Source organism: Gasterosteus aculeatus, chromosome 16 (assembly GCF_964276395.1).
Source record: "Gasterosteus aculeatus chromosome 16, fGasAcu3.hap1.1, whole genome shotgun sequence".
Lineage (NCBI taxonomy): Eukaryota > Metazoa > Chordata > Actinopteri > Perciformes > Gasterosteidae > Gasterosteus > Gasterosteus aculeatus.
The window spans coordinates 17,799,035-17,823,650 of record NC_135704.1 but is presented as its reverse complement, the minus strand read 5'-3'; the positions used below and the strand labels follow the sequence as shown (position 1 = coordinate 17,823,650).

The window sequence follows — 24,616 nt, the reverse complement described above, 5'->3', positions numbered from 1 at the left end:
AACGCCTTGGGGTCCCCCAGTCAGAGCTGGTAGATGTGGCCCGGGAAAGGGAAGTTTGGGGTCCCCTGCTGGAGCTGTTGCCCCCGCGACCCGACCCCGGATAAGCGGTTGAAGATGGATGGATGGATGGTTCACATGACTCGATGGTCATTGAATATATATATTGAAAATACTCCCTGGGTCAAATAAAGGCCCTTTTCAGGCCAATGTCTTACATACAGTTTTGGTCAAAAGTTTACATGCAATTGTAAAGCGCATCATGTCATGGCTCTGAGTTTCCCTTTATTTCGACCACTCAGATTTTTCTCTGAGTGATTGGAACGGATACTTCTGTTAGGGGGGTGTAGTTGGTGGACCCAAATGACACGCACAGCAGTTTGGATTTACAGCCAAAATGATTTTATTTTCCACAAAAAAAAAAACGTGGCGAAAAGGGAAACAAAGCGCTCAACTGGAGTCGGGAGGGAAACTCCAGCGACGTCTTGCTGTCTGGGGCAGATCAAGCAGGGTCTGGTGTGGAAACCTGAGGCCCGACACCATGATCAGAATCCAATTCAAACGAGTCACGTGTACTCCGTGGTACTCTGTGAGTCTGATACTGCAGGGGAAAAAACAACAAAACATGCAAAACTGGTTAGCTGCTACTTCTCTTTTTCAACGGCACCTGAAACCAGCTTGGGTACTGGGACGGACTGACGACGACGAGCCTCTGAACGAAGGAGCCTTTGTGCCCGTGACTAGTGATCCCCGGAATGACCCACAGCTAAGCACTTGGGAGAGGCGCGGGGCCGGAGGCAGAACACAAGGTTGGAAACTCTAGGTTGAAAAAACAACAAAGCAAAGACTGGGGGAAAACTAATAAGCAAATAGGGACCCTAACAACTTCTTTGTCACAAAAAGACATTTGTGAAGTTTTGTTCTTTTATGACCATTATGGGTTAACAGAAAAAGTGATCAAATCTGCTGAGTGAAAAATAAACATACAGCAGTGCTAATATTGGGTTACATGTCCCTTGGCCATTTTCACTTCAATTAGGCGCTTTTGGTAGCCATACACAAGCTTCTGACAAGCTTCTCGTTGAATCTTCGACCATTCCTTCAGACAGAATTGGTGCAGTTCAGTTAAATTTGATGGCTTTCTGATATGGACTTGTTTCTTCAGCATCGTCCACATAATCTCAATGGAACCATCGCTGCACCGATGTGAGCGAGCGTTCTGGGTTCGTGGATGATGTCATCATGATGATTAAAATCCACCGTACAGGGCCGTAAATTGCCTGTCTGTTGGGTGCATGCAAATTTAGGGTGAAAAAATTATTGTGACTTCGTTAACCACCAACATTTTCGTCCCGTCTCTTTCACGAAAGTTTGAATAGATTTAGTCACAGTTTTTATTTTTTAAGATCGTTTTCGTGACGTCTTAGTCTCGTCTTAGCAACAAAAGGTTGTTAACGAATATTTCTCGTCATAGTTTTCGTCGACGAAATTAACACTGAAACACATAATAGTCTCCAGCGGGAAGGAAGATGAGCACGGAATCTATTGTTCTTCAATCTCCATGGAGACACAAACAACATCAGAGGTGATGCAGTAGGAGGGGTGGACCCAAAGTAATGAGACAAATCGGTTGTAAGACAAGAAGCTTTGGCCAGTCAGCTGAAGCTGTTCTGCAGCTTCTCCTCTCCGCTGATGGAAACCTTGGTGAGAACTGAACTTTGCTTTCCACAACTCATCAACACCTCCTGCAGAAAGCCAATTCGTCCTCACTTAGAAGCAATGTTGATTTATATGTTGTTGTCCTCCATCTCTCTGCTCACTGTAGCTCTCAACCTGCTGGTCATCATCTCCATCTCCCACTTCAAGTAATGACATATTTCATTTATTTGTGAAAGTGGTAGATAAAAACATGTTACAAATTTGTAGATTTTGGTAATTCCTTTTTATTGTATTGTTTATTTATATCTGATAGATGCCATGATCCCATAATTATTGATTCGAATATCATTATTTGTTTCCCTCCAGGCAGCTCCAGACCCCCACCAACCTCCTCCTCCTCTCTCTGGCCGTCTCAGATTTCTTCGTCGGTCTCTTCATGATCTTTCAAATAATCATAACAGACGGCTGCTGGTTGTTTGGTGACCTCATGTGTTCTCTTTGGTTGATTCTATCATCTATTATTATGACGTCCTCAGTAGGAACCATGGTGCTCATATCAGTGGATCGATATGTGGCTATTTGTTATCCTCTGCATTACTTCACCAAAGTCAAACCAAAAACAGTTCAAGTCTGTGTTTGTCTGTGTTGGATGTTTGCTGCTTTATTTTACAGTCTGCTGATGAAGAATAACCTGCAACATCCAGGCAGGTATAACTCCTGCATAGGAGAGTGTTTCATTTACATGCACTACATCGCTAATCTCGTTGATCTAATTGTTACATTCATTTTTCCCATTACTGTTATTGTCATTCTATATATTAGAATATTTGCGGTGGTTGTGTATCAGGCTCGTGCCATGCGGTCTCACATTGCAGTTGTGACAACGAAAGTAACCGTTAAAAAGTCTGAAATGAAAGCAGCCAGGAATCTTGGTGTTGTTGTAGTTGTGTTTCTGATATGTGTTTGTCCATATTTTTGTTTTGTTCTAACATCCCAAAATAACGTGTACACAGCTTCATCTTTAACCATTGTAATATGGTTGTTATATTGTAACTCCTGTCTCAACCCTCTGATCTATGCCATTCTCTACCCCTGGTTCAGAAAATCAATTAAGGTCATTGTTACACTTCAGATACTGAAGTCTGGTTCCTATCGGACCAACATGCTTTAGAGACACGCTGCGTGGGTGTAAATTTATGCTCATAGCCTGAACAACAATATGAAGAATTCTATTCATGGTGCAAAATAAATCAGGATTTCGCTTTTCACCTCAACTTATTGGGCCAAAGCAAAAGGTCAATTTGTTTCCTCGGGCAGATCAATAACCTGGTACAGCTGTATTGTGCAACACTATCACTCTGATACTTTCCCTTGTTACCCTGCCACGTTTATCTTAATTATGAACTGATTATATGTAAAAAGTGCAAGCACATGTTAAAATCAAGCCAAGCATCTTCAAAATGTGAAAGAAAAACATAAAATGGAATAGATTGTGCTTTCGAATTATGTGACAATGCATTTAATACAGGATAAATATGTTGAATCCATAAACAATATCATCTTTTATTATATTAAACTATTTTAATAGAAATTAAGGTATTCAGAATTATATGATTTTATGTAAGTAATGCACAGTATAAGTGAGTCATTATATCGGCCTGAAAAGGGCATTCATTTTATTGTGGGAGTTTCAATATATCTGAAATGTGAACCATGAATTAATTACATTACAGTATAAACATCTTAGTGTGAGAAAGAAATTTAGTGCTGAGTGCTATTGGCTATTATATTCAGTAGAAAAATATGCAACACGTATTGATGCTTTCTAGCTGATATTGATCTATTGTAGACAAAACATCTGTACTGTAAGGTTTTCTTTGAATAAAAAGTAAAACACAAACATTTCAAATGGTGTATTATGCAAATAACCACTACAGAGAACAAAGAAACAAAGCTGCAAAACAGCTTCAGCTGACTGGCCAAAGCTTCTTGTCTTTTAACTGATTTGTCTCTTTACTTTGGGTCCACCCCTCCTACTTCATCACCTCTGCTGTTGTTTCTTTCTCCATGGAGATTGAAGAACAATAGTTTCTGTGCTCATCATCCTTCCGGATGAAGGTGACTGATCTGTTAGGTTGACCTTCAGGTCAGGGGCAGTATTTGTTACTTCCAAGACTTTCTACAAGTGACAAAAATCTAACAATCACTCCCCAAACCTTCAGCTTACCAGAACCAAACAAGATTTCATTTTCAACAAAAGACAGTTGTAAAATGTCCCTTATCTTAGCAGTTTGCCATGAAAGGTCAAACAAAAATAATATGAGTCGGCAACTTCCAGTTAGCCAGTGCGAGCACTCTCTTGGGGCCTCGAGAAACTTCAGTTTTTTGGTGGAGGGTTCAAAAAACATATCATTCGCCAGCACCAACCCTTCTATATGAAGATGCTCTGCTGATCCTGGTCGGTTAACATTGCTGTCAATCCCATGGAAGAGGCCCAATTATATTGCTCTAACGATTTCAATGAGGTGTCAATCAGGCTCATCGACTAATCCTTCGCCATGGAATCGCCCCACGTTATGACGGGCTTTTTTTTTCTCTAGACTTTGTTGGATTTTTAGGGATTTCTTTTAATGGTAAAATACATAATTTGGTAAAGAAATACCTACACATATGCATGAGATGTAGTAAACACTACTAATGATATACATGTGAAATAGTTATAGGTATAAGATAAAATAGAAAACAACTATAGACCGGTCTCTCTTCTTCTAGACCCCACCAGTCAGGCTTCAAGGCAGGCCATTCCACAGAGACTGCTCTCCTCGCGGTGTCAGAACAACTCCACAGTGCTAGTGCCACCTCTCGCTCCTCTGTCCTCATCCTTCTGGGCCTTTCTGCTGCATTTGACACAGTAAACCACCAGATCCTTATTTCCTCCCTTCAGTGTCTCAGGCTCTGCTCTCTCACTTCTCTCATCCTACCTTGATGGCCGCACCTACCAGGTAACCTGCAGAGGATCTGTGTCGGAACCTTGTCCGATTACTACTGGAGTTCCTCAGGGTTCCGTCCTGGGCCCCCTCCTCTTCTCGCTTTACATTACATTACAGGTCATCATTTAGCAGACACTTTTATCCAAAGTAACTTACATTACACTTTAAACCCATGGCTTTTTCACATGTTTGCCCGGGGAGCAATTAGGTGTCTTGCTCAGGGACACTTCGACATGGAACATGGGGCAGCCTGGAATCGAACCACCAACCTTGTGCTTCCCAGCACACCTTCTCTAACCCCTGCGGCACAACGACCCCTACGCTTTACACCAACTCTCTTGGCGATGTCATTCACTCGCATGGCTTCTCCTACCACAGCTATGCCGACGATGACACCCAACTAATTCTCTCCTTCCCTCACTCGGACACTCGGGTGGTGGTACAGATCCATACCTGTCTGACTGACATCTCTCCGTGGATGTACGTTCACCATCTGAAAATCAACCCCGACAAGACTGAACTACTTCTCTTTTCGGGAAATAATTTTCCTACACAAGACCTGACTCTTAACTTTGGCAACTACGTGCTAACGCCCACTTTCACTGCCACGAACCTCAGCATCACACTCGACAGCCAACTCTCCCTGACTCCCAACATCACTGCGACAGCACGATCCTGTAGATACACGCTCTATAATATCAGGAGAATACGTCCTCTTCTCACTCAGAAGGCATCGCAGGTACTGATTCAGGCTCTTGTCATCTCCCGCCTGGACTACTGCAACTCTCTCCTGGCCGGTCTCCCTGCTACCGCCATTCGACCTCTGCAGCTCATCCAGAATGCAGCAGCTCGACTGGTCTTGAACCTTCCTAAATTCTCCCACACTACTCCACTCCTCCGCTCTCTTCACTGGCTACCGGTGGCTGCCCGCATCCAGATCAAAACATTGGTGCTCACGTACCATGCTGTGAATGGATCAGGTCCAGCTTACATCCAGGATTTGGTCAAACCCTACATCCCAACCCGCACTCTCCGCTCTGCATCTGCAAAACTACTCGTCTCTCCCTCACTGAGAGCAAAACACTCGACTAGATCACGACTCTTTGCTAAACTAAACACACACCTCTTAAGACTCTACCTCGACTAAAAAGACTAAATTTGTAGCACTTAAATTGTATTGTAATGTTTTCTATTGATCGGCTTATTTGATGAAATTGCACTTTCTTGTTCTTTTGTGCCTGTATCCTTATGGTTGAAATGCACTTTGTAAGTCGCTTTAGATGAAAGTGTCAGCTAAATGATCCGTAATGTAATCTATTGAAGAAAAAAAAATGCAAATGGAACAAAATGTTCCTAAAAACAAAAGTATGGGAATCTTCCCTCAGCTGTCTGTACTAAAACAATCTCTAAAAGTCTGTCCTTCACTTTATTAACATCATCATCAGAGAGAATGTTAATTTATTGTGCTATGATCTGGTAGAGGTTTGGAGCCATAATATTACAATTCTAAAGGGATAATTATTAATTATTATTAATAATTCAGATAGTGGTTAAAACTGCACCCTTGCTGGAAAAGCTCTGAAATGCACAAACATGGGAAACCCAAAGTGGCTTGTTATTTATACGACAACGAGCTACACTTTCCAGATTTGACTTTGTGGACTGATTAGTCACAGAAGGGCCTTTTGTCTGAACAAAAGGAGGCAATTCTTGGTTTCGCTGACCAGATTAAACATTTCCTCTTTGCCAGACACAGAGATGGGAGGTAGAAAACTTCATTCTTGTAGTTACGTAATGCTGACAAAATCTGCCTCCTAAACTAGTCTCTCGTTTACACACACTCACACACACACACACACAGATATTCAACGTCTACATGACGGACTCAAGCCCGTGAGACTGGATTTGTTCTAAGCGCTTTACACGACAAACATCAACATTGCGTCATCGCACTCTTGTGAATCGCTCTCATTAAGGATTCACACCTCCTGTATCGATGTCAGATGATTGCAAACTGTTAATATCAGAGAGATCATTCCAGTCAGGTGTTATCATCCATCTTCCAACGGGAACACATGATCTAAATTAAACATGATGCAAACTCTGTGGAGACAAAGAATTTCACCTGTCAACATGTGATGCAACCTCCTGACAAGTCCAACAACTACTCGTTAAAGTTATACAAATATTCATAATTCATTTAAGTCTCGATTCAGACTTCTGTGCCATGTTAATACTTGAAGTATAAAGTATATATGTTTAAAGATGGCTTAATCAGTTTATATAAAGAAATGTATGTGTTCTCAAATCCTTTGCCTTTGAAATCTGACAGTTTAGCACAACCTAAAATTGGGCTCAAATGTAGAATACAATAAGAAAATGGAGCGTCTCATCCAGCGAGGAAACGCTGCCTGCCGTCGCCAGAGAACAGAGCAGAAAGGTCCGACAGTCTTTAAACGCGTCTTCATGTTTCTGTGAAGCAGCGCGGCTTCAGCCCGCTAACAGTCAGCTAACAGGCAGCTAACAGTCAGCTAACAGTCAGCTAACCCGAGACAGCTGAGCGAAACTAACGAAGCCACGTTCAAACTCGCCGAAGCGCAAAATAGTCGTCGCGGTCCGCAGTCGGTGCACAAGAACCACCGCTGCAGCGATACGAGCGTCCTGGGTTGGTGGATGACGTCATCATGACGCGTTAATAACTGCCGTACTTTGTCTGTCTGTTGTCTGTCAGCTGCGTGCGAATTTAGGGGAAAGAAAGTATCGTGACTTCGTCAACCACCAACAGGTTCGTCTCGTCTCGTTAACGAAAGTTAGAATAGATTTAGTCATAGTTTTTAAATATCGTTTTCGTCACGTCTTAATCTGGTCTTAGTCATGGAAATAAGGTTCGTTAACGAAAAATTATCATAGTTTTCGTCGCCGAAATGAACACTGTATTATTTATTAAAGGTACAGATTTGAATATAGATGCTTTAGAATTAAACTATGCTGGAACATTCATTATAACCTTTGATTCGGTTCAAATTGCTGTCCAAATGTTTCCCCAATTGTAGACAGTAATTCATAAGATTTTCTTTGAGTATCTTTGTTGTTTCCTTTTGTCTTTTCAGGGACAGAAAGACAAACAGAGACATAGTCACCCTCAGTCTGATGTAGAAGGAGGGGATGACACAGCTGTACAGGAACATCAGAGCCAGCAGACCAATCGCAATCCAGAAGGTCTCAAGAGACGGAGACCGAGGACGAGAAGAAGTTATGGAACAGAAGAAGACAAAGAAGACAAAGAACACAATGAGGCCCACAAAGAAGTCTGAGACGGCCAGAGAGAGGAGGAGGAGGAGGTTGGTGGGGGTGTGGAGCTGCCTTCGAAGAAAGGAAACAACAAGCTCATCATTATTGTTAGCAGCTGTCATATCAAGAGATAAAAGCAATTAGATAAGACAAATTAACATATTTCCAGTCAAGTCCGAGAGCCATTTTTTCCACCATTTCTTCCTATCTACCAGCTAAATAAATTGATAAAATATCTGAATACCTGAAGTGGGAGATGGAGATGATGACCAGCAGGTTGAGAGTCACAGTGAACAGAGAGATGGAGGATAATAAAATGTAAGTATGCTGTGGCAACCCACGGGCGCAGCACTCTGGACAGCGCCTCAAGAGAGCAGCACAAAGGGCAGGGGCACCAACGAGCAAGAGGTCAGGTGACCAAAAGGGGAAACACCCCGCCCCCTCAGGAGACAACGAGCGGCCCAGGTGCAGCTCATAAGGCTGATGAAGGTTGGCCACACTATAAAAGACCAACCATCCCAACAAGACGTGAGTAGAAGCTGGCTTCATGCCGGAGTTTGTTTGCAAGAGTGTTAAAGCCCGTTTTTTGGCGCTTCTTGCAGAAAGGAGACTGAAGGCCGAACGAACCTGCTGAACCGCACCCTCAAAAGAGGAAGAACCCAGGTTTCCATTTTTTGTTACTTTGTACGTTATAATAAATCGTACCCTGTTCTTGTGCAACTAGACGTGCTTCTGAGTCCGGTGATTCCACCCACACCCGTTGGTTGCCACAATGCATTTTGAGGAGTTTCTGTCGAGGCCAATTGACCTTTTGTCTTCTACACAACTGGATTGGTCAGCGCAGCTGTAGCCGACTTCCACTAACGAGGGAGTACTTAACTAGAGGTCGAGTGAAGCGTTCGCCTATCCTCGCAGCGCGTAGACGAGTAGGACAAAGACTTGGGAGTCTTTCGTGGAGTCTTCGGGGGGCTGAACACTGCGCCTCCCTCTGCTAATTTTAATAATGTGTTTGACCCCTTTACCCGTACCTGTTCGAATCTCTTCCCGCAGATACTACAGGCCTCGGGCTAAATCCGCTCTCTATCGTAACATCTCCTCTCTCACCCATCCCACCTGCTCCACACACGTCCAGCATCTCATCACAGGAGGCCTCTGGAACTGCCAGTCAGCTACTCGCAAGGCAGACTTCATCTCCGACTTCGCTATCCAGCAGTCGCTTGACTTGCTCTCACCGAGACCTGGATCACACCTGAGAACACATCCACCCCAGCCGCTCTCTCCTCAGCCTTCTCCTTCAGCCACACACCCAGGCCTACTGACAGGGGTGGTGGCGGCACAGGTCTACTCATTTCACCCAAATGGAGCTTTTCTCTTTACCCTCTTCCACCATCCATCCCACTGTCTTTCGAATTCCATGCTGTAACAGTTACTCAACCGGTGCAATTAACCATTGTTGTCCCCTATTGTCCGCCAGGCTCCTTGGGTCATTTCTTGGATGAACTGGACAATCTCCTGTCCAACTTCCCTGAAAATGGACCTCCGCTCATCCTCCTGGGTGACTTCAACATCCAGACAGAAGTCATCTGACCTCTTACTTCTTCTTTCGCTCTGTCACTCAGTCACTCTCCTCCTACTCACGAAGCCGGCAATCACCTTGACCAAATCTTTACTAGAAACTGCTCCACCACTAATCTCTCTGTAACTCCACTTCATGTGTCTGACCACTTCTCCATCTCTTACTCTCTCCCACTCTATAACTAGAATCAAATCTTCATTTTCTAACCCCAAAAAACTCTCTTCAATCTTCTCCAACCTCCTCGAACCCGCTAGTCCTCCTTCTCCCGGGTGACTTTGTCAACTACTTTACCAAGAAAATAGCTGACATACGCTCCTTTCTCAAACCCACCTCCTACTTCTTGCGTCCCACTGACTTAATCTCTATCGCCCTCACTTTCCTCTTTTACCCCCCTGTCTTCTAACCAAATTTTTACCCTAGTAACCTCTGCCCGTCCGACCACCTGCCCTCTTGACCCCATTCCATCACATCATCTACGATCTATCGCACCTGACCTTCTTCCTTTCCTCACCTGTCTCATCAACAATGCTATTATCTGGCTTATCCTACCACAGCTATGCCGATGACACCCAACTAATTCTCTTTCCCTCACTCGGAAACTTCGATGGTGGCACGGATCTCTGCCTGTCTGACTGACATCTCTCCATGGATGTACGTTCACCATCTGAAAATCAATCCCGACAAGACTGAACTACTTTTTTGGGAAAATCTTGTCCCACACAAGACCTGACTTTTGCACTTTGACTGCCACGAACCTCGGCGTCACACTACAGCCAACTCTTCCTGACTCCAAACGTTACTGCGACAACACGTTCCTGTAGATGCACGCTCTACAACATCAGGAGAATACGCCCTGTTCTCACTCAGAAGGCGGTGCGGGTCCTGATTCAGGCTCTTGTCATCTCCTGCCTGGACTACTGCAACTCCCTCCTGGCAGGTCTCCCTGCCACCGCCATTCGACCTCTGCAGCTTAACCAGAATGCAGCAGCTCGACTGGTCTTCCACACTACTCCGCTCTCTTCACTGGCTACCGGTGGCTGCCCGCATCCAGTTCTGGGACTGCAGAGAGCCTTCACATCTTCCGCCGCAAACTATAGACTATAGACACCTATTCAGACTCTACCTCGATTAATGACTAACAAATTGTACTTGTAACGCCACTCGTCTATTGTAAATTGGCTTATTTGAGGAAATTGCACTTTCTTCGTCTTCTGAGTTTGTACCCTTATGGTTGAATGCACTTATTGAAAGTCGCTTTGGGTAAAAGCGTCAGCTAAATGATATGTGAAAGCTATGAAATGTACAAACGTGGGAAACTAAATATAACCAAAAGTGCCTTTTGTTGGAAGGAGGCAATTCTTGGCTGACAAAATCTGCCACCTAGACTAGTACTTTCTCATTCTCACACACACACACACATTCAACCTCTGCATGACGGACTCAAGCCCGTGAGACTGGATTTGTTCTAAGCGCTTTACACAACAAACATCAACATTACGTCATCACTCTCTTGTGAATCGCTCTCATTAAGGATTCACACCTCCTGTATCGATGTCAGATGATTGCGAACTGTTTATTGTCAGAGGGATCATTCCAGTCAGGTGTTATCGTCCTTCTTCCAATGTGAACACATGATCTAAACTAAACATGATGCAAACTCTGTGAGGAGACAGAATTTCACCTGTCAACATGTGATGCAACCTCCTCTGACAAGTCCAACAACTACACAAGTACTCTTTAATGTTATACAAATGGATTTAAGTCTCAATTCAGATTTCCAGACATTGTTATTACTTGAAGTATAAAGTACAGTATATATGTTTAAAGATGACTTAATCAGTCAGTTATATGAAGAAATGTATTTCTTAAATCCTTTGCCTTTGAAATCTGGAAGTTTAGCACAACCGAAAATTGGGCTCAAAAGTAAAATATAACAAGAAAACTAGAGATGTCAACAAGATTCCAGTCTCGCCAGCTTTGGGCGAGACTGGAAAAAAGAAATAAAAAAAACTCCAGGCAAAAAGCCAGCCTCCACCGCTCCGTCCTGCTCCTTTTCGTTCCTGTGAGTGGTGTCCAGTTCCGTCCTGTTCCTCTTTGGCCTGCTCGACCTCTGCATTTTCTGTCCTCTGCTTGTTTCCTTCCTCTCGTTTTTCTCTGCTCGTGCCGTGCTTCATGTTCTTTAATAGTAGCTGTGATGATTGGGGAGGGGAGGTCCTGTTATCCTGTTGGCCAGTTGCTTCAGTACCAGCGCTCCCTGTAACCGATTACGTCCCTCCAGGTGCATGTGATTATTGACTGCTAATAAAATGTGGGTCAACATGCTAAAATGTAAAACAAACCATGCTAAAATCAATCAAAATAATTTGCGGCAAACAACCCAATGTCCTCCTGACCACACATTGAGCACGAGGCCGCTGGTGGACCAAGAGGAGTCACAGAGGTGGATTCCTTGGCCGAGGAGCTTTCCTCATTTCTACATAGGTGGTGTTCCCAGCTTCTCCGTTGCTGCACTGAAGCACAGAAACAGAAAAGTAACGGTTACCCAAAGTTCTCTTTCCTTCACCAGGTGGAGCTCAATGAAGCCTCATACGGCGCCTGAGACTTGTAGCTGCAACAGCGATTTACTTACTGCTTAACAGAGAACGTCACATAAACAGAGACCATTTTTGGTTGATTTTTTCTGCAAAAGCCAGAAACCGTGTTGATTTCTGCTCGTTACATGAATGCAGTCTATTCAAAATTGACTTCCATTTCATAGCAACAAAAAGAGTTGGTTTAGTTGAGGAAGAACTGGAACTACTTTTGTGTTGCATACACAAAAAAGAGTTGTGGGATACCTACGAATAACGTATTATTTATTAAAGGTACAGATATGAATATAGATGCTTTAGAATTAAACTATCCTGGAACATTCATTATAACCTGTGATTCGGTTCAAATTGCTGTCCAAATGTTTCCCCAATTGTAGACAGTAATTCATAAGATTTTCTTTGAGTGTTTTTGTTGTTTCCTTTTGTCTTTTGAGGGACAGAAAGACAAACAGAGACATAGTCACCCTCAGTCTGATGTAGAAGGAGGTGATGACACAGCTGTACAGGAACATCAGAGCCAGCAGACCAATCGCAATCCAGAAGATCTCAAGAGACGGAGACCGAGGACGAGAAGAAGCCAAGCAGGCCACTTCTTTTTGACCTGGAAAAAAAACATGGTAAGTTAATTTCCTGTTTGTACTTCTCTGGTTTACAACACAAATAGAAAGTCAAAGCGTTTGACCAACTGTACAGATCCAAAAAACGTTCCCAAAAGTTTAAATATATGAAAGTGGAAACACGTGTGTTGCATGTGACCATAATTCTTCTCTACAAACCGTGCAGAGCGTTGAACGTACTCGGCAGCAGTTCGCTCGGCGTTCCCTTCCTGGTTTTGTGGATGTCGTCTTCATTCACTGTGAACTCACACTCATATTTCATAGTCATGGCCTCTGGCCCGATGTTGAGCATGATGAACAGCCATTTCTGGGGATTCACTTTGAGCATGGTGATGTTCTTACAGTCCTTCCTCCTCTTCTGGCAGAGCAGTTTAGGTCTGTCTGTTCTGAGAGCAGACAAAGACGATTTAAAGAATGTGATAATAGCACACCAGGCCAAGAAATAGTCTGTCACATAAAACGGCAAACTGGGATCCACAACGTGCTGAATGATTGAGTAAAGCTTTTTTTTATGGTTTCGTATTTGCACAGCGTGGGATGAACTGTTTATGCAGATGAGGTGATGCACTACAACTACGGATTAAAAAGAAATCAATTAACAGGACACGTACTCTGATATGGCGTTGAGTCGAACATCTTCGACTGAGCTGACTTTGGCCGTGTGTTCACAGCTGATGGAGACGGACCCGTCAGGGTTTACGGTCCGATTCTGAGGCTGAATCACCTCGAAACCTGATGGGAGAAAAGTTTTCAGTCTGTACTTTTTATTGTAAAAGACTGAAAAATTCTCAAATCTTTGGTTTGTTATAAATGTCAGAGATGTAGTACTGACACTTCGGTTGAAAAATGAGCAAGTTATTATTTAAAGTACATCTACCACTACAACGTTATTCTCAAATACAGGACGATTCCGTATTTTAAGCGACGGGTGGCAACCCTAATTGGACCCTCATGTTAAATTGTCACAATCCATCCATCCACTGTCAAACCGCTTATCCTGCACACAGGGTCGCGGGGGGGCTGGAGTCCATCCCAGCCAACTTCGGGTCATAGACTGGGTACATCCTGGATTGGTCGCCAGCCAATCTACTACTAGCTACACAGAGACATACAACCATTCACACTCACATTCACACATCTACGGGCAATTTAAAGTCCCCAATTAACCTGATCCCCAGAGCATGTCTTTGGACTGTGGGAGGAAGCCGGAGAACCCGGAGAGAACCCACGCAGACACGGGGAGAACATGCAGACTCCACACAGAAAGGCCACTGGGCGGAGTGGAACCAGGACCTTCTTGCTGTGAGGCAACAGTGCTAACCACCACGCCACCGTGCCGCCTTAAATTGTCACAATCTACACAGAAATACATTCCCTTCGTGAACACGTGAACTGTGTCGCGTGACTTTTTATGCTACTAATCCATTCAAATTATTTTGAGGGATAAAGTTTGTATAAGTATATATGTATAATCGGACTGTACCACTTGTCGTCTCCCGCCTGGACTACTGCAACTCCCTCCTGGCAGGTCTCCCTGCCACCGCCATTCCACCTCTGCAGCTCATCCAGAATGCAGCAGCTCGACTGGTCTTCAACCTTCCTAAATTCTCCCACACTACTCCACTCCTCCGCTCTCTTCACTGGCTACCGGTGGCTGCCCGCATCCAGTTCTAAACATTGATGCTCACGTACCATGCTGTGAATGGATCGGGTCCAGCTTACATCCAGGACATGGTCAAACCCGACATCCCAACCCGCACTCTCCGCTCTGCATCTGCAAAACTACTCGTCTCTCCCTCACTGAGAGCAAAACACTCGACTAGATCTCGACTCTTCGCTGTCCTTGCGCCGAAATGGTGGAACGAGCTCTCTGAAGACACCAGGACCGCAGAGAGCCTTCACATCTTCAGACTCTACCTCGACTAAAGACTAACAAATTGTAGCACTTAAATTGTACTTGTAACGTCACTCATCTATAGCAAATTGTAAATTGGCTTATTTGAGAAAATTGCACTTTCACTTGTTTCTTGTTCTTCTGAGTTTGTATCCTTATGGTTGAATGCACTTATTGAAAGTCGCTTGGATAAAAGCGTCAGCTGAATGACATGTAATGTAATGTACCAGGTCGCCAGCTGTCTGTCTGCTCCGCTGTCTCACTAACCAACGGAAAACCAGACGGCGAACTAACCTAAACCACGCGGCAGATAAATACAGCCCATTAGAACAGCCGGAAGACCCCACCACTGAGACACGATAGAACAGTTGTTGAACAAATGTTTCTGTCTGTCTGAACATTGAACATTTTGCATTGTAGGGTTTTTTTGTCTGAACTTTTTGTGACTATCCTGTTTAACGGCACTGAATATTTTGTTTAAGTACAGTACAGAAGTCGTTATATGCATCTAAAAATGTAAAAACTATTTATTTTAATGTGAGAAATAAATATGATTTTTGCAACAAGACATGGTGTTGCTCATAACTATAAATTGTCATCGGAAAACAACGCATGATTTTAAGTTAAATTAACTAGGAAAGTCATTTGAACATTTCCTTAACTAAACTAAGCTGAAAAAATAAGTTGGACCTAGTTAACAGAAAGCATGATGAGTTACACACCTTTTAAGCTTGCGTTGCTACTTTGGACAAGTGAACAGAATGCGCGATAATAAGTTGTTTCTTTTAAACTTAGTTGCCAAGTTAAATAAACATGACTACAGTCATGTGAACTTACACAGCAATCCAAGTTAAACTAAAAACGGAGTTGTGCTGTTGAGGGAGTTGAACTCCCTTGAATTTTTCTGCAGTGCAAAAGCATATAAAAAAGTGAGTTAGACTAAAGTTAAACTAAAAATTGAGTTGTACCAAATTGTAAATCCAATTTGGCAAGCAATTGAACTTATGTGTTCAAGTTGAACTCCCTTGAATTTTTCTGCAGTGCAGAAGCATATAAAAAAGTGAGTTATGCTGCTTTCATTCGTCCCACTGTTTAACTTAATAAAACACACATTAGAATTAGAGGTAAAACTATGACAGTATTTGACCTACTGTGGCTCCGGTGGAGGAGGCAGCTGAGAGGAATAGTGAAGATGATGAAGATGTTCATCTTGTGGTGAAATGAGAAGGGAACCTGACGGTCCTTCACAGCACAAAGACACTCAGGAAGCTCATTCTCACGTCGAGCTCTCTATTGAACAGGAAAGGGGAAGGTTTGAGGTTGGATGATGAGCTAGTATTTGTTGCTCTGGGGGCCTCATGGCTTTAAAAACTTCCACTCAACCATCACTCTGATGCTTGCGTGGTGTCTGTGGGTGGAACTATTGTTATCTACAGAACAGGATCTGTAAAAACATTTTTTTTATCACACCACTTCCTGTAATGCAGGAAACATTATTATTAATTCAATTCAGTGAAAAAAGTCTGTTAAAAAAATATACCTTTTTTTTTTTAACAGATTTGGTTTGGTATGACTGCAGTCAGCAGTTTTAGTCCACATCCTGTTTTTCAGTTGTGCTTCTGTGAGATCTGCGTACGTTAGTGAGACAAACAGCGACCACAGACACAATAACAATAGGAAGCCTCTGACTCATTGCTTTTTTCATAGAGAAATTAAACTGGCTTGTTCTTCTCTTCTTTGCAGTCTGTGAGGGTGATCGGCTGCAATCTGCCGTCCCTGCAGGACTTGTTCGCTTCCAGGTCTCTGAAGCGAGCTAAAAAGATCGCGGCCGACCCCTCCCACCCCGGACAAAAACTGTTTGTGCCCCTTCCATCTGGCAGGAGGCTGAGGTCCATCAGGACTAAGACCTCCCGCCACACCAACAGTTTCTTCCCGTCGGCAGTCGGGCTCATCAACAGAGCAGGTCCCCCACTGACTGACTATAACACTCCACTGGTCACTCCCCTCACACTGCACATGTCACTTTAACTGCAATTCATCACTTTGTCACTTGTCACTTTGTCTCTTGTCTGTTACTTGTTCGTTAGTGCACTTTATGCTTAATACTTTTCTTTAACTTTTTAATATTTAACATTTTTTAATTTTATTCCCTTGTTTTATACTAACCCATAGCCTTAGCCTTATTCTTACTAACCCATTGCATTAGCATTTCATTCCACTTTATTTTATTACTTGTGCACTGTTGTCTTGTCTGTCTACTGTCGCGCACTAACCACCAAGACAAATTCCGTGTATGTTTGACATATTTTTGACTAATAAATGTTTCCTGATTCCTGTGGACTCTTCGTGTCCGGGTGTAGACAGACATCGGTAATGGTGAGGTGAAGACCCGCAAAATATTTCATGAACCAACCGAAGTGTGATGATTTTTAAGGCAAATAAAATATTTGTATTTGTTCTGTCATTATCAATTCTTTCGAAATTTTTCATTCGAATTTTTCCTTTCATTTGGGGAACGACTCCCTCTAGTGGTCATTCGAAGAACTGCGCGTTTTACGACAGCTTGCTTCACGTCTCAGTAGCGTAGTTTGCTGTGTTTTATTTAAGCAATAAGGTACGAGAGGCTGTACGCGTCGAGCCAAACAACTTCCTCAAACTGCTACATTGTTGAAGATAAAGTGCTGCCTCAAGTATTGCTTTTATAATACGGTTACCAGCGAAATTATAAACAGTAAGTAAATAGCTGCCTCACTCTCAACCAATCACAACGCTGGATTTCATCTACCTGTATTATAATTAGGGAAAGAAGTGTTTTGATCAACTCCAATTACCAGTGTTATAAAAGAATATGATTCACTTGAATGCATTTGTTGTTTTTGTTCAGCTCTTGAAACATGACAACTTTACAAGCATGAAAGAAATAGGCAACTTATTTGCCACTGTTATATTTTTCCTTTAGCATCCATGATTAAATTTTAACCACTTTTTATATCGTCACCCTGTTGGTTTGTTCAGTTGTGTTATTGGTTGTTGAAAAATTCAGGTATTAAAAAGTATAACACATTCCACAAAACTTCAATTTAAAGTAAAGCATCTGTGGTCCAATGAAATGTCCAACATGAATATTTGCTGCAGTGCAATGGCAACAAAATAAACTGACATACAAAAAACAACCACTTCCCATTTGCGTCACATTTCCATCTGCAGTTTTAAGTTTAACTTCAAGCGTTTCAGTTTTGTAATTTAAAGGATAAAACTTTAACTGAGTTGAAGAATCAAGCCCCACATTTGTTTCACATCTTGTGTTTACAGCAACATTTTTTTTATCCTCGCTAAGATATCCACATGCACAAAATGCAATCTTGCATAGCTGCGGTAAAAAAAAGAACAGAAACCTCAATCAAAACAGAGGTGATTTTAAATGGATTGTCAACGCCGACCACGTAATCCCCAAACTCTCCACTCAAAACCAACGGTGCTCTACTGACGCAATGAGCCCGGCGGGAATATTCAGTGGGTGTTCCCTTCAAAGTTTTGACATGAAAATGCAGCAGCGTCCACCTTGTGAAGCACACCGGATACCAGTCGGACATCCTCCCTCCTCCCTTGTTTGCACTGTACGGCCTGCGAATGGAGAATAAGAAAAAAAGCACCGGTTTTAACGCAGTAAACAATTGTGATAGACGGCGTAGTTAAATCCAGTCGCGGGAGCTGATGGACGGATGAGTCCTCAACCCCCTCGTGTGGTAATCGGATTGAAACAAGTCCAGGCCTCAGTAAAGGAGTTTAAGTTTAATCGGAAATCACAATTTCTCTACACTGACCGTGTGTGTCTGCAACAAACAAATGGCAATTTTTATGGCAATATCTTTTTGAAATGTTCACTTTTTAGCATGCAGCATCCACCAAACGGAACAACGAATTGTCTAAAATGAAACGTTTATTCACAGACCTGGAAGTAGATGATGACGATGAGGACAAACATGACAAGTGTCACCAGCACAACCACAGGAACGCTGACCGGCGCCTTCCTCTCATCGCCCCCGTCACCCTCCTCATCGCCACCCCGCTGTGCCGTCTGTCCCCGAGGCCCGGGACAGTCGGAGCTGCCTGTGGACGAAAAGGGACGGATAACGGGAAAGTGAGGCAGGAAAGCGAGACGTGTGCGTCGTGGGCAGGTGGCGCCTCACCTAACACGTGAAGCAGCGTGCCGTTGCCGGTGAGCCGCAGGTACGGCGGCGGGTAGAAGACCTCTATCTCGCAGCGATACAGGTCCGTGTCCGCGGCCTTCAGTCCGGACAGCGTCACCTCCACAGCGCCCCCTGTCACCCGGGCAGAGCACTGCACCTGGAAACACACGCGCAATCTCAGCTCGTCTCCAGTAGATGACAAACGGCGTTTGGAAGATACAAGGACTCTGAGGAGGTCTCAGTTTAGGCTCCCTTCTGCTCTTGGACGTGGTGGACTCTGGCGCCACCCTCTGGCCGAGTTGTGAACTCATCAGCAAAAAAAAAAAAAAAAAACATCTCAGAAAGCCAATCTGGCGTCCATGCGACCACTTTGTAAAGCCCCCTAAATTGTTAGACAAAGTTGGGATACTACTGTGGTGATGGATGAAAAGACGCTTCCACAATAACACACACGGTCAGATGACCCAGGGTGAGCTGTCGTGCACGGCGCCCACAGGGCTTCAACGTTTGATTGTTTTTGGTACAGTTGTAATAAGTGAACATCCATCCTCAGACAAACTCGCCTCTCCCTCCGTCTCCGCTGCTGTCTCTCTCTGCCCAGCGGAGCTGAGGAAGGACGAGCAGAACCGGTGGGTGTCCCGGAGGCCTTTCAGCAGAGTCACGCGGAGCTCCTCGGGCTCCGGGTGCGGGTACGGCGGCGTTCGTTGGTAGGTCGGCTGGATCCCGTGGTTGGAGGGTCGCTGTTGGAGGAAGCACTGGACCCGGGCCGTACCGTTGGTGCTCAGCGCTCTGTAGGGCTGGATTATCTTCACAGCTGGCAGAAAAATAGGCAGTTAAAAGATGTACAGTAACCGGTCGCTGTCACTAAAAAGTGCAAAATGTCCAGTTTATTACTGAATTACAGTGTTAAAGGGTGACAGTTTGAAATATTGAAGTGACTCAACAGCGCTGCTTTGTTTTGCTTTGCAAAGCAGTGTGAGAAAACTTTCAGATGCGTTTTTTTTTTTTGCTTTCTTAGTGAAAGTTAGATGAGAATCGCCAGTTAGCTTAGCTTAAAAACCAAAGAAAATAGTCCATAGCGTAAAACTCCTGTAAAACAGTCACTTAAACAAACCAGAGAGAAGCTTTTAAGTCGTACAAGGGGGATGGAGCACTTTGTTAGCTCATTAGATGCTAACTCAAGCTACATATCTGCTGTAGCCTATAGATAGCGGTTTCAATCTTTAAAACATATTACCAGAAATATTGTACCAATGTATTGCACTGTATAAGTGCGCTCTATATGTTTAACAATTGCTGATTAAATACCAAATTGAAGCAGGTCGATCTCCGTGCCTTTTGACACCTAAAATCAGAGATTAAAAAGACAGAAGTGTCTTCTAACGACGGCTCCTTGTTTCGTTACAGAAGGGGTCTCATCCTCTACCCTCTAAGGGTCACTTCATCTTCAGGCGACGGAGATACAGTCAGCGCAGAGGTCGCGGGTTTGCAGTTGCGTCGAGCCAGCAGAGGTCGTTCGAAGCGCCTGCTACCATTCCACGTGGTCGGAAACCACCCGTCGTCCCATTGGTTAAAGGTCTGCTCGTACTCACCGCTCCACGCGGGCCGGCAGAGGCTGAGGACCGCCAGGGCGACGCAGGCCATCGCACAGGGAGTCGGGAACATCCTGCGGTGTCTCACGCTGTCACGCAGAGAGAGACTAAAGGAAACCAAGCTGCCGAGCGCGCACCCTCCCTCTGAACACGTTCTATTAGAATACGGCAAAAAAAAAAACTGAAACTCGTCTTTGTAACTTGGAAGTGGAAACAGGAAATGATGATGGTGTTTTGCCGGTAAAGGGAGACGGCAGGTTGTTAAGCTGTGGTTCAGCAGGAGGGAAGAGCAGAACTAAAATCAGCGATTCTGCTCAACCGTTTAAGTCTCAGCCACATTTTCTCAAATGGAGAGAGGATTTTAATTTTATTTATTTGACCTTTATTTTAAAATCAATTAAGAACCACTCATTTGCAATGATGACCTGGCCAAGTGACACAAACAGCACAGATACAATGCAGTATGACAAACACATAAAAACACATAGCTAAAAACAACATAGTTTAATTAATAACCACAAGTACAAATAAGGCAGATTACTGGAAGTTCTTTGTAATGGAAGATCAGCGAGTACAGCAGGCGACTGTGGCTCGTTGCAGCGTACGTTGGAACATGTTGGGAGAGGTGAGGGCGATCATCCAATCCAATCATTTGCAGCGGTGAGTTTAAAGGAGTTATGAGCAAACACGGTACGCACTTTTGGAATGATGAGCCCGAATGAAGTCACTGGATCTTAAATGCCGATTGCTGTCGGAAGATTTGAGAGGTCGGGAGGGGGTCATTCCCAAAAAGGGCTTTGTAGGCCACGAGCAGCCAGTGTTGTAGCCGCCTGGTGCGAAGGGAGGGCCAATCTGTAAAGTGGTGGAGTGTGTCCACCTTTCTGAGGGTGGTCTTTGATGCCATTTTATAAATGACATCGCCTTAGTCAAATAGAGGAAGCGTGTTCATTTTCACAAGGGTGAATTTGGCAGAGTGCGTGGAGGAGGCCCAGTCTGGCTTTGACTTTAGCCAGAAGGATTTTGATGTGTGTGTTAAATGAGAGCGATGAGTCCAACCAGAAGCCGAGGTGTTTGTAGGAGCTGACGAACTCCAGCTCCGAGCCATCGGCACTGCAGGTCTTGGGAGGACTGGAGGTGATGAGGTTTCTTCCGGTCAAACAGCATACATTTGCATCCATCTTCAAAAGGAGAAGAGGAGATCTTTAAAAGGAGTCAAGGAGACGAAGGACCCTCCATGTGGCCCTTTCAGTGAAAACAATGTGATGCAGTGGCACATTTATGTTAAGAAAAGATGATGCCATATTGAACTTTTCAGCCAGCCACTGACGCTGATGATGTCCCTTAATTCATGAAATAACGCCTTAAATACAGGAATTAGAGATGACAGTAAAAGATAACCTGCGATTCTGTCATTTATTGATCATAAGCCTTCGAACCCCTTTAAAAAAAGAGTGTGGGATCAAATGTTTCCATCTGATCATGAGCAACAGTTTCTTTTAGTTAGTCACAATTTATTCTTCTGTGGAATATTAGAACATATTTTTTTGTTCTTGCATTTGCATTTCTTTCATAGAAAACGCACCTGATGTGCAAGATTAAGGTGAAGCCGGCCGAAAGCCGCCCGTTCTGGTCTCTGTGTTGTGACGGAGTGAAAGTGCTGACACGGTCACATTCTGTGTCGTGCTGACATCACATCTGTGTGTTGCCTGGAAACACTCAGCGGGGTTAAACCCCATTCTTACCGAAGTTACAGTCAACACTTTAGTCGTCGGGAAACAGTGGCGTATTTCTGCTGCTCTCATTGTTTCACAATGTCCAAAAGTATATACAGCATTATACCGAATGAAATAGTCCATTTAAACCAGTTCCCTATTAAATTAATTAATAAATGAACCAATTCTTTCCCACGGTTGTAGTTTTGATAAACAAAAAAAAAATATATATATATATATATATATGCATATATATATATATATGCATATATATATATATTTTAATATATATGCATTTATATATATATATATATATATATGGAAAATTACTTATATATTGCTGTAACATAATTAAATACATTTTCAGTACACCCGTCCATTTTTTTCAAAGGTTTTACAGAAGAATAATACTAGAAAGAAAATATCACTTATCACTGCATATAGTATATAATTGAATGTATAAGTAGCTCTACATAATGCCACACTAAGACAGCGTACATATAATAATCATTTCAATATCAGATTAAATAAACACTCACTGAGAATTTCATTCAACATTCAATCGCTATGCTCCTTCTCATGTTTACCCCTAAAGTGCCATTCCAGATGATTGACAGGCTGTAGACCAATAAAAACCCTCATCCCGCCCCTCATGCCCCACCACCGGAACAAGCGCAGACCTGAATGGACGGATCTGATTGGCTGAGTGAGTCACTACCTGCTGGCAAAGACAATGAATGACCCGTGAATTGATCCCGACAGATGTCACTCTCTCATGAGAAAAGGCCGGAACCAAACACACAAAAAAGTTCTGGCCCTTTAAATTTGTGCCTAAAGTCCAGTGTGGGCAGCAGCTGCCCTCTAGTGGCCAGCTGCTGCATGTGTGGTCCATGTGGAGCTCAACGAAGCTGTGATGTGTGTGTGTGTGTGTGTGTGTGTGTGTGTGGTGTGGGGGGTCGGGAGCAGATGGAGTTTACATCCATGAGGTCCACATATAAAGGTAAAGATGTCGGCCATATTATCTTTACTCATTTCATCATCAGTGTTCACGCAGTTTACATTCCACCCGTTGCAAAGAAAACGCACAACAGTTGTTGTTTCTTTTTATGCGTGTCTTCACGTGTCACGTGATGCTTGACTTTGATAAAAGAAAATCTGTCTGTTTAGTTTAAACCGTCGTTTTCACTGAGTACGGCTCCAGTTTGATTCAGTCAGGTTCAACAGGTGATGATGAATCAGAAAGTAATACCTTCTCACTTCCTGTAAAATCACACACACACACACACATGCAATCAGCATGAAGCAGGTCTTTATGGCCCTAATTGAACATACGCACGTAAGGACTATAAAAGGGGTGATGACCTAACTGGCTCTTTGGGAGGTCTTGTTTCACAGCCTTGTGAAATACCGTCCACGTTGAATTATTATCCAACTGTTGGATGAAAGTTGATTCGTTTTCACTAACAACCGACACAGAAAGACAGATTAGAACTGGCGGCAGCCATGATGAACTGCAGAGGTGGGAGATGTGTTCCTCTTGATATTCTCCCCCCTAAATGTTGTGTAATTGAATGACGAATATATTGCGGTTCAATCCGCCTCGCTCACTCGAAATCGAGACCGCTTTGCTTAAATATTCCAAAACAGATGTTCCGTTCTGAGGTTTATATGTTGGGTTATTTTCATGTGAATCTACAATGAAAAGGTCAAAATCCATGAGGTTTTGGTGGCAATGACTGTTTCCTTCCTTCCTACTCATCACACACACACACACACACACACACACACACACACACACAAGTAAGGTGTTACTCTGTGCTCTGCAGCTGCAGCGTCTGAGTTCCGTATAACCGCTAAAGGATGAAGGTTTCTCTTTTTGCACAACACAGGGTTCTGTGTTGTGCAAAAGCACTTTACAGTCCCGCCGTTCTGCTGCAATAGAATGTCATAATATGACATTTAGCTGGTTGGCACATGTTATTACAGCTTATTGCAGCTTTCCCCATACTTATCATACAATATCTTACAATCAATTCATCCATCCATTTTCATAACTGTGCTACAGTTTGTTCAACATTTGGTTAGAATGTGCTTTAATACAAATGAGAATGCAGCTGAATCTACTCTGGGTGGTTTCTGTGAGGCCAAAGGTCATTTCATCTTAGATAAAATACAGATGAAATACAAATAGTTGTAATACACACATGGATGTTTCAGAGCCACTGTGCAGAATAATGAACACATGAAAATAACACCTGCACGTTAAAACAAGCTCACGGGTCAGTGTGAGACGTCTCAATAAAGTTATTATTATTAGATTTGTATTTTATATTCCAGATTGACTTTATCTCACGATCCTGGAGTTTCTTAGAAATCTTAAAATGCAAGCGTGTCGCTGTTGGAGGGCCGTTTGTTTGTAGCCGCCTCGCTGCCGTCTACACACACGGTGTCAGAACACTAGAGGTCACACTTCAGTTTAAGAAGCAGCTTGAAGCTGAACAAACTGC

General features: G+C 43.4%; 3 protein-coding genes and 2 long non-coding RNA genes across 10 annotated transcripts in view; 3 read left to right on the top strand and 2 right to left on the bottom strand.

Annotated features, from left to right (window-relative positions):
- Positions 1 to 16,049, bottom strand: part of LOC120834510 (uncharacterized) — a 47,032-nt gene extending 30,983 nt beyond the window's left edge. Inside the window, exons 1-5 of one of the 6 annotated variants that reach the window (XM_078090586.1) lie at positions 15,767 to 16,049; positions 13,333 to 13,453; positions 12,902 to 13,107; positions 12,569 to 12,705; positions 11,062 to 12,023 (exon numbers count right to left, since the gene is read on the bottom strand). In XM_078090586.1, coding sequence (XP_077946712.1) covers positions 11,946 to 12,023; positions 12,569 to 12,705; positions 12,902 to 13,107; positions 13,333 to 13,453; positions 15,767 to 15,824 — 600 coding nt within the window. In that variant the 5' untranslated portion in view covers positions 15,825 to 16,049 and the 3' untranslated portion in view covers positions 11,062 to 11,945. Of the gene's footprint in view, positions 1 to 11,061; positions 12,024 to 12,406; positions 12,706 to 12,880; positions 13,108 to 13,332; positions 13,454 to 15,766 lie in introns of those variants that run through there. The other 5 variants (XM_078090584.1, XM_078090582.1, XM_078090583.1 and 2 more) reach the window with 5 other exon arrangements.
- On the top strand, positions 1,690 to 2,930 carry LOC120813787 (trace amine-associated receptor 13c-like). The gene is made up of 2 exons (XM_040169462.2): positions 1,690 to 1,862; positions 2,023 to 2,930. The coding sequence occupies exons 1-2, from the start codon at positions 1,690 to 1,692 to the stop codon at positions 2,825 to 2,827; spliced, it is 978 nt and encodes a 325-aa protein (XP_040025396.2). The 3' UTR covers positions 2,828 to 2,930.
- LOC144388772 (uncharacterized) lies at positions 7,123 to 9,075 on the top strand. The gene is made up of 4 exons (XR_013453016.1): positions 7,123 to 7,431; positions 7,757 to 8,465; positions 8,540 to 8,600; positions 8,988 to 9,075. It is a non-coding gene; the product is annotated as an uncharacterized LOC144388772 (long non-coding RNA).
- On the top strand, positions 12,617 to 15,181 carry LOC144388774 (uncharacterized). Its single transcript, XR_013453019.1, has 2 exons — positions 12,617 to 12,721; positions 14,250 to 15,181. It is a non-coding gene; the product is annotated as an uncharacterized LOC144388774 (long non-coding RNA).
- A 1,495-nt stretch (positions 16,050 to 17,544) lies between the features above and the next one.
- cd28 (CD28 molecule) lies at positions 17,545 to 20,606 on the bottom strand. Its single transcript, XM_040200647.2, has 5 exons — positions 20,398 to 20,606; positions 19,369 to 19,619; positions 18,806 to 18,962; positions 18,568 to 18,725; positions 17,545 to 18,239 (listed from the first exon to the last, which is right to left on the bottom strand). Exons 1-5 carry the CDS (start codon positions 20,468 to 20,470, stop codon positions 18,126 to 18,128), a joined length of 753 nt encoding a protein of 250 aa, XP_040056581.2. The 5' UTR covers positions 20,471 to 20,606; the 3' UTR covers positions 17,545 to 18,125.
- Between the last annotated feature and the right edge of the window lie 4,010 nt (positions 20,607 to 24,616).

Coding starts and splice junctions, on each gene's coding strand:
- LOC120813787 (XM_040169462.2), top strand. CDS start 1,690: ATGGAAACCTTGGTGAGAACTGAACTTTGCTTTCCACAACTCATCAAC. Junction 1,863..2,022: donor ATCTCCATCTCCCACTTCAA/GTAATGACATAT, acceptor GTTTCCCTCCAG/GCAGCTCCAGACCCCCACCA.
- cd28 (XM_040200647.2), bottom strand. CDS start 20,470: ATGTTCCCGACTCCCTGTGCGATGGCCTGCGTCGCCCTGGCGGTCCTC. Junction 18,963..19,368: donor CAGCGGAGACGGAGGGAGAG/GCGAGTTTGTCT, acceptor GTGTGTTTCCAG/GTGCAGTGCTCTGCCCGGGT. Junction 18,240..18,567: donor TCGTCATCATCTACTTCCAG/GTCTGTGAATAA, acceptor CTCCATTCGCAG/GCCGTACAGTGCAAACAAGG.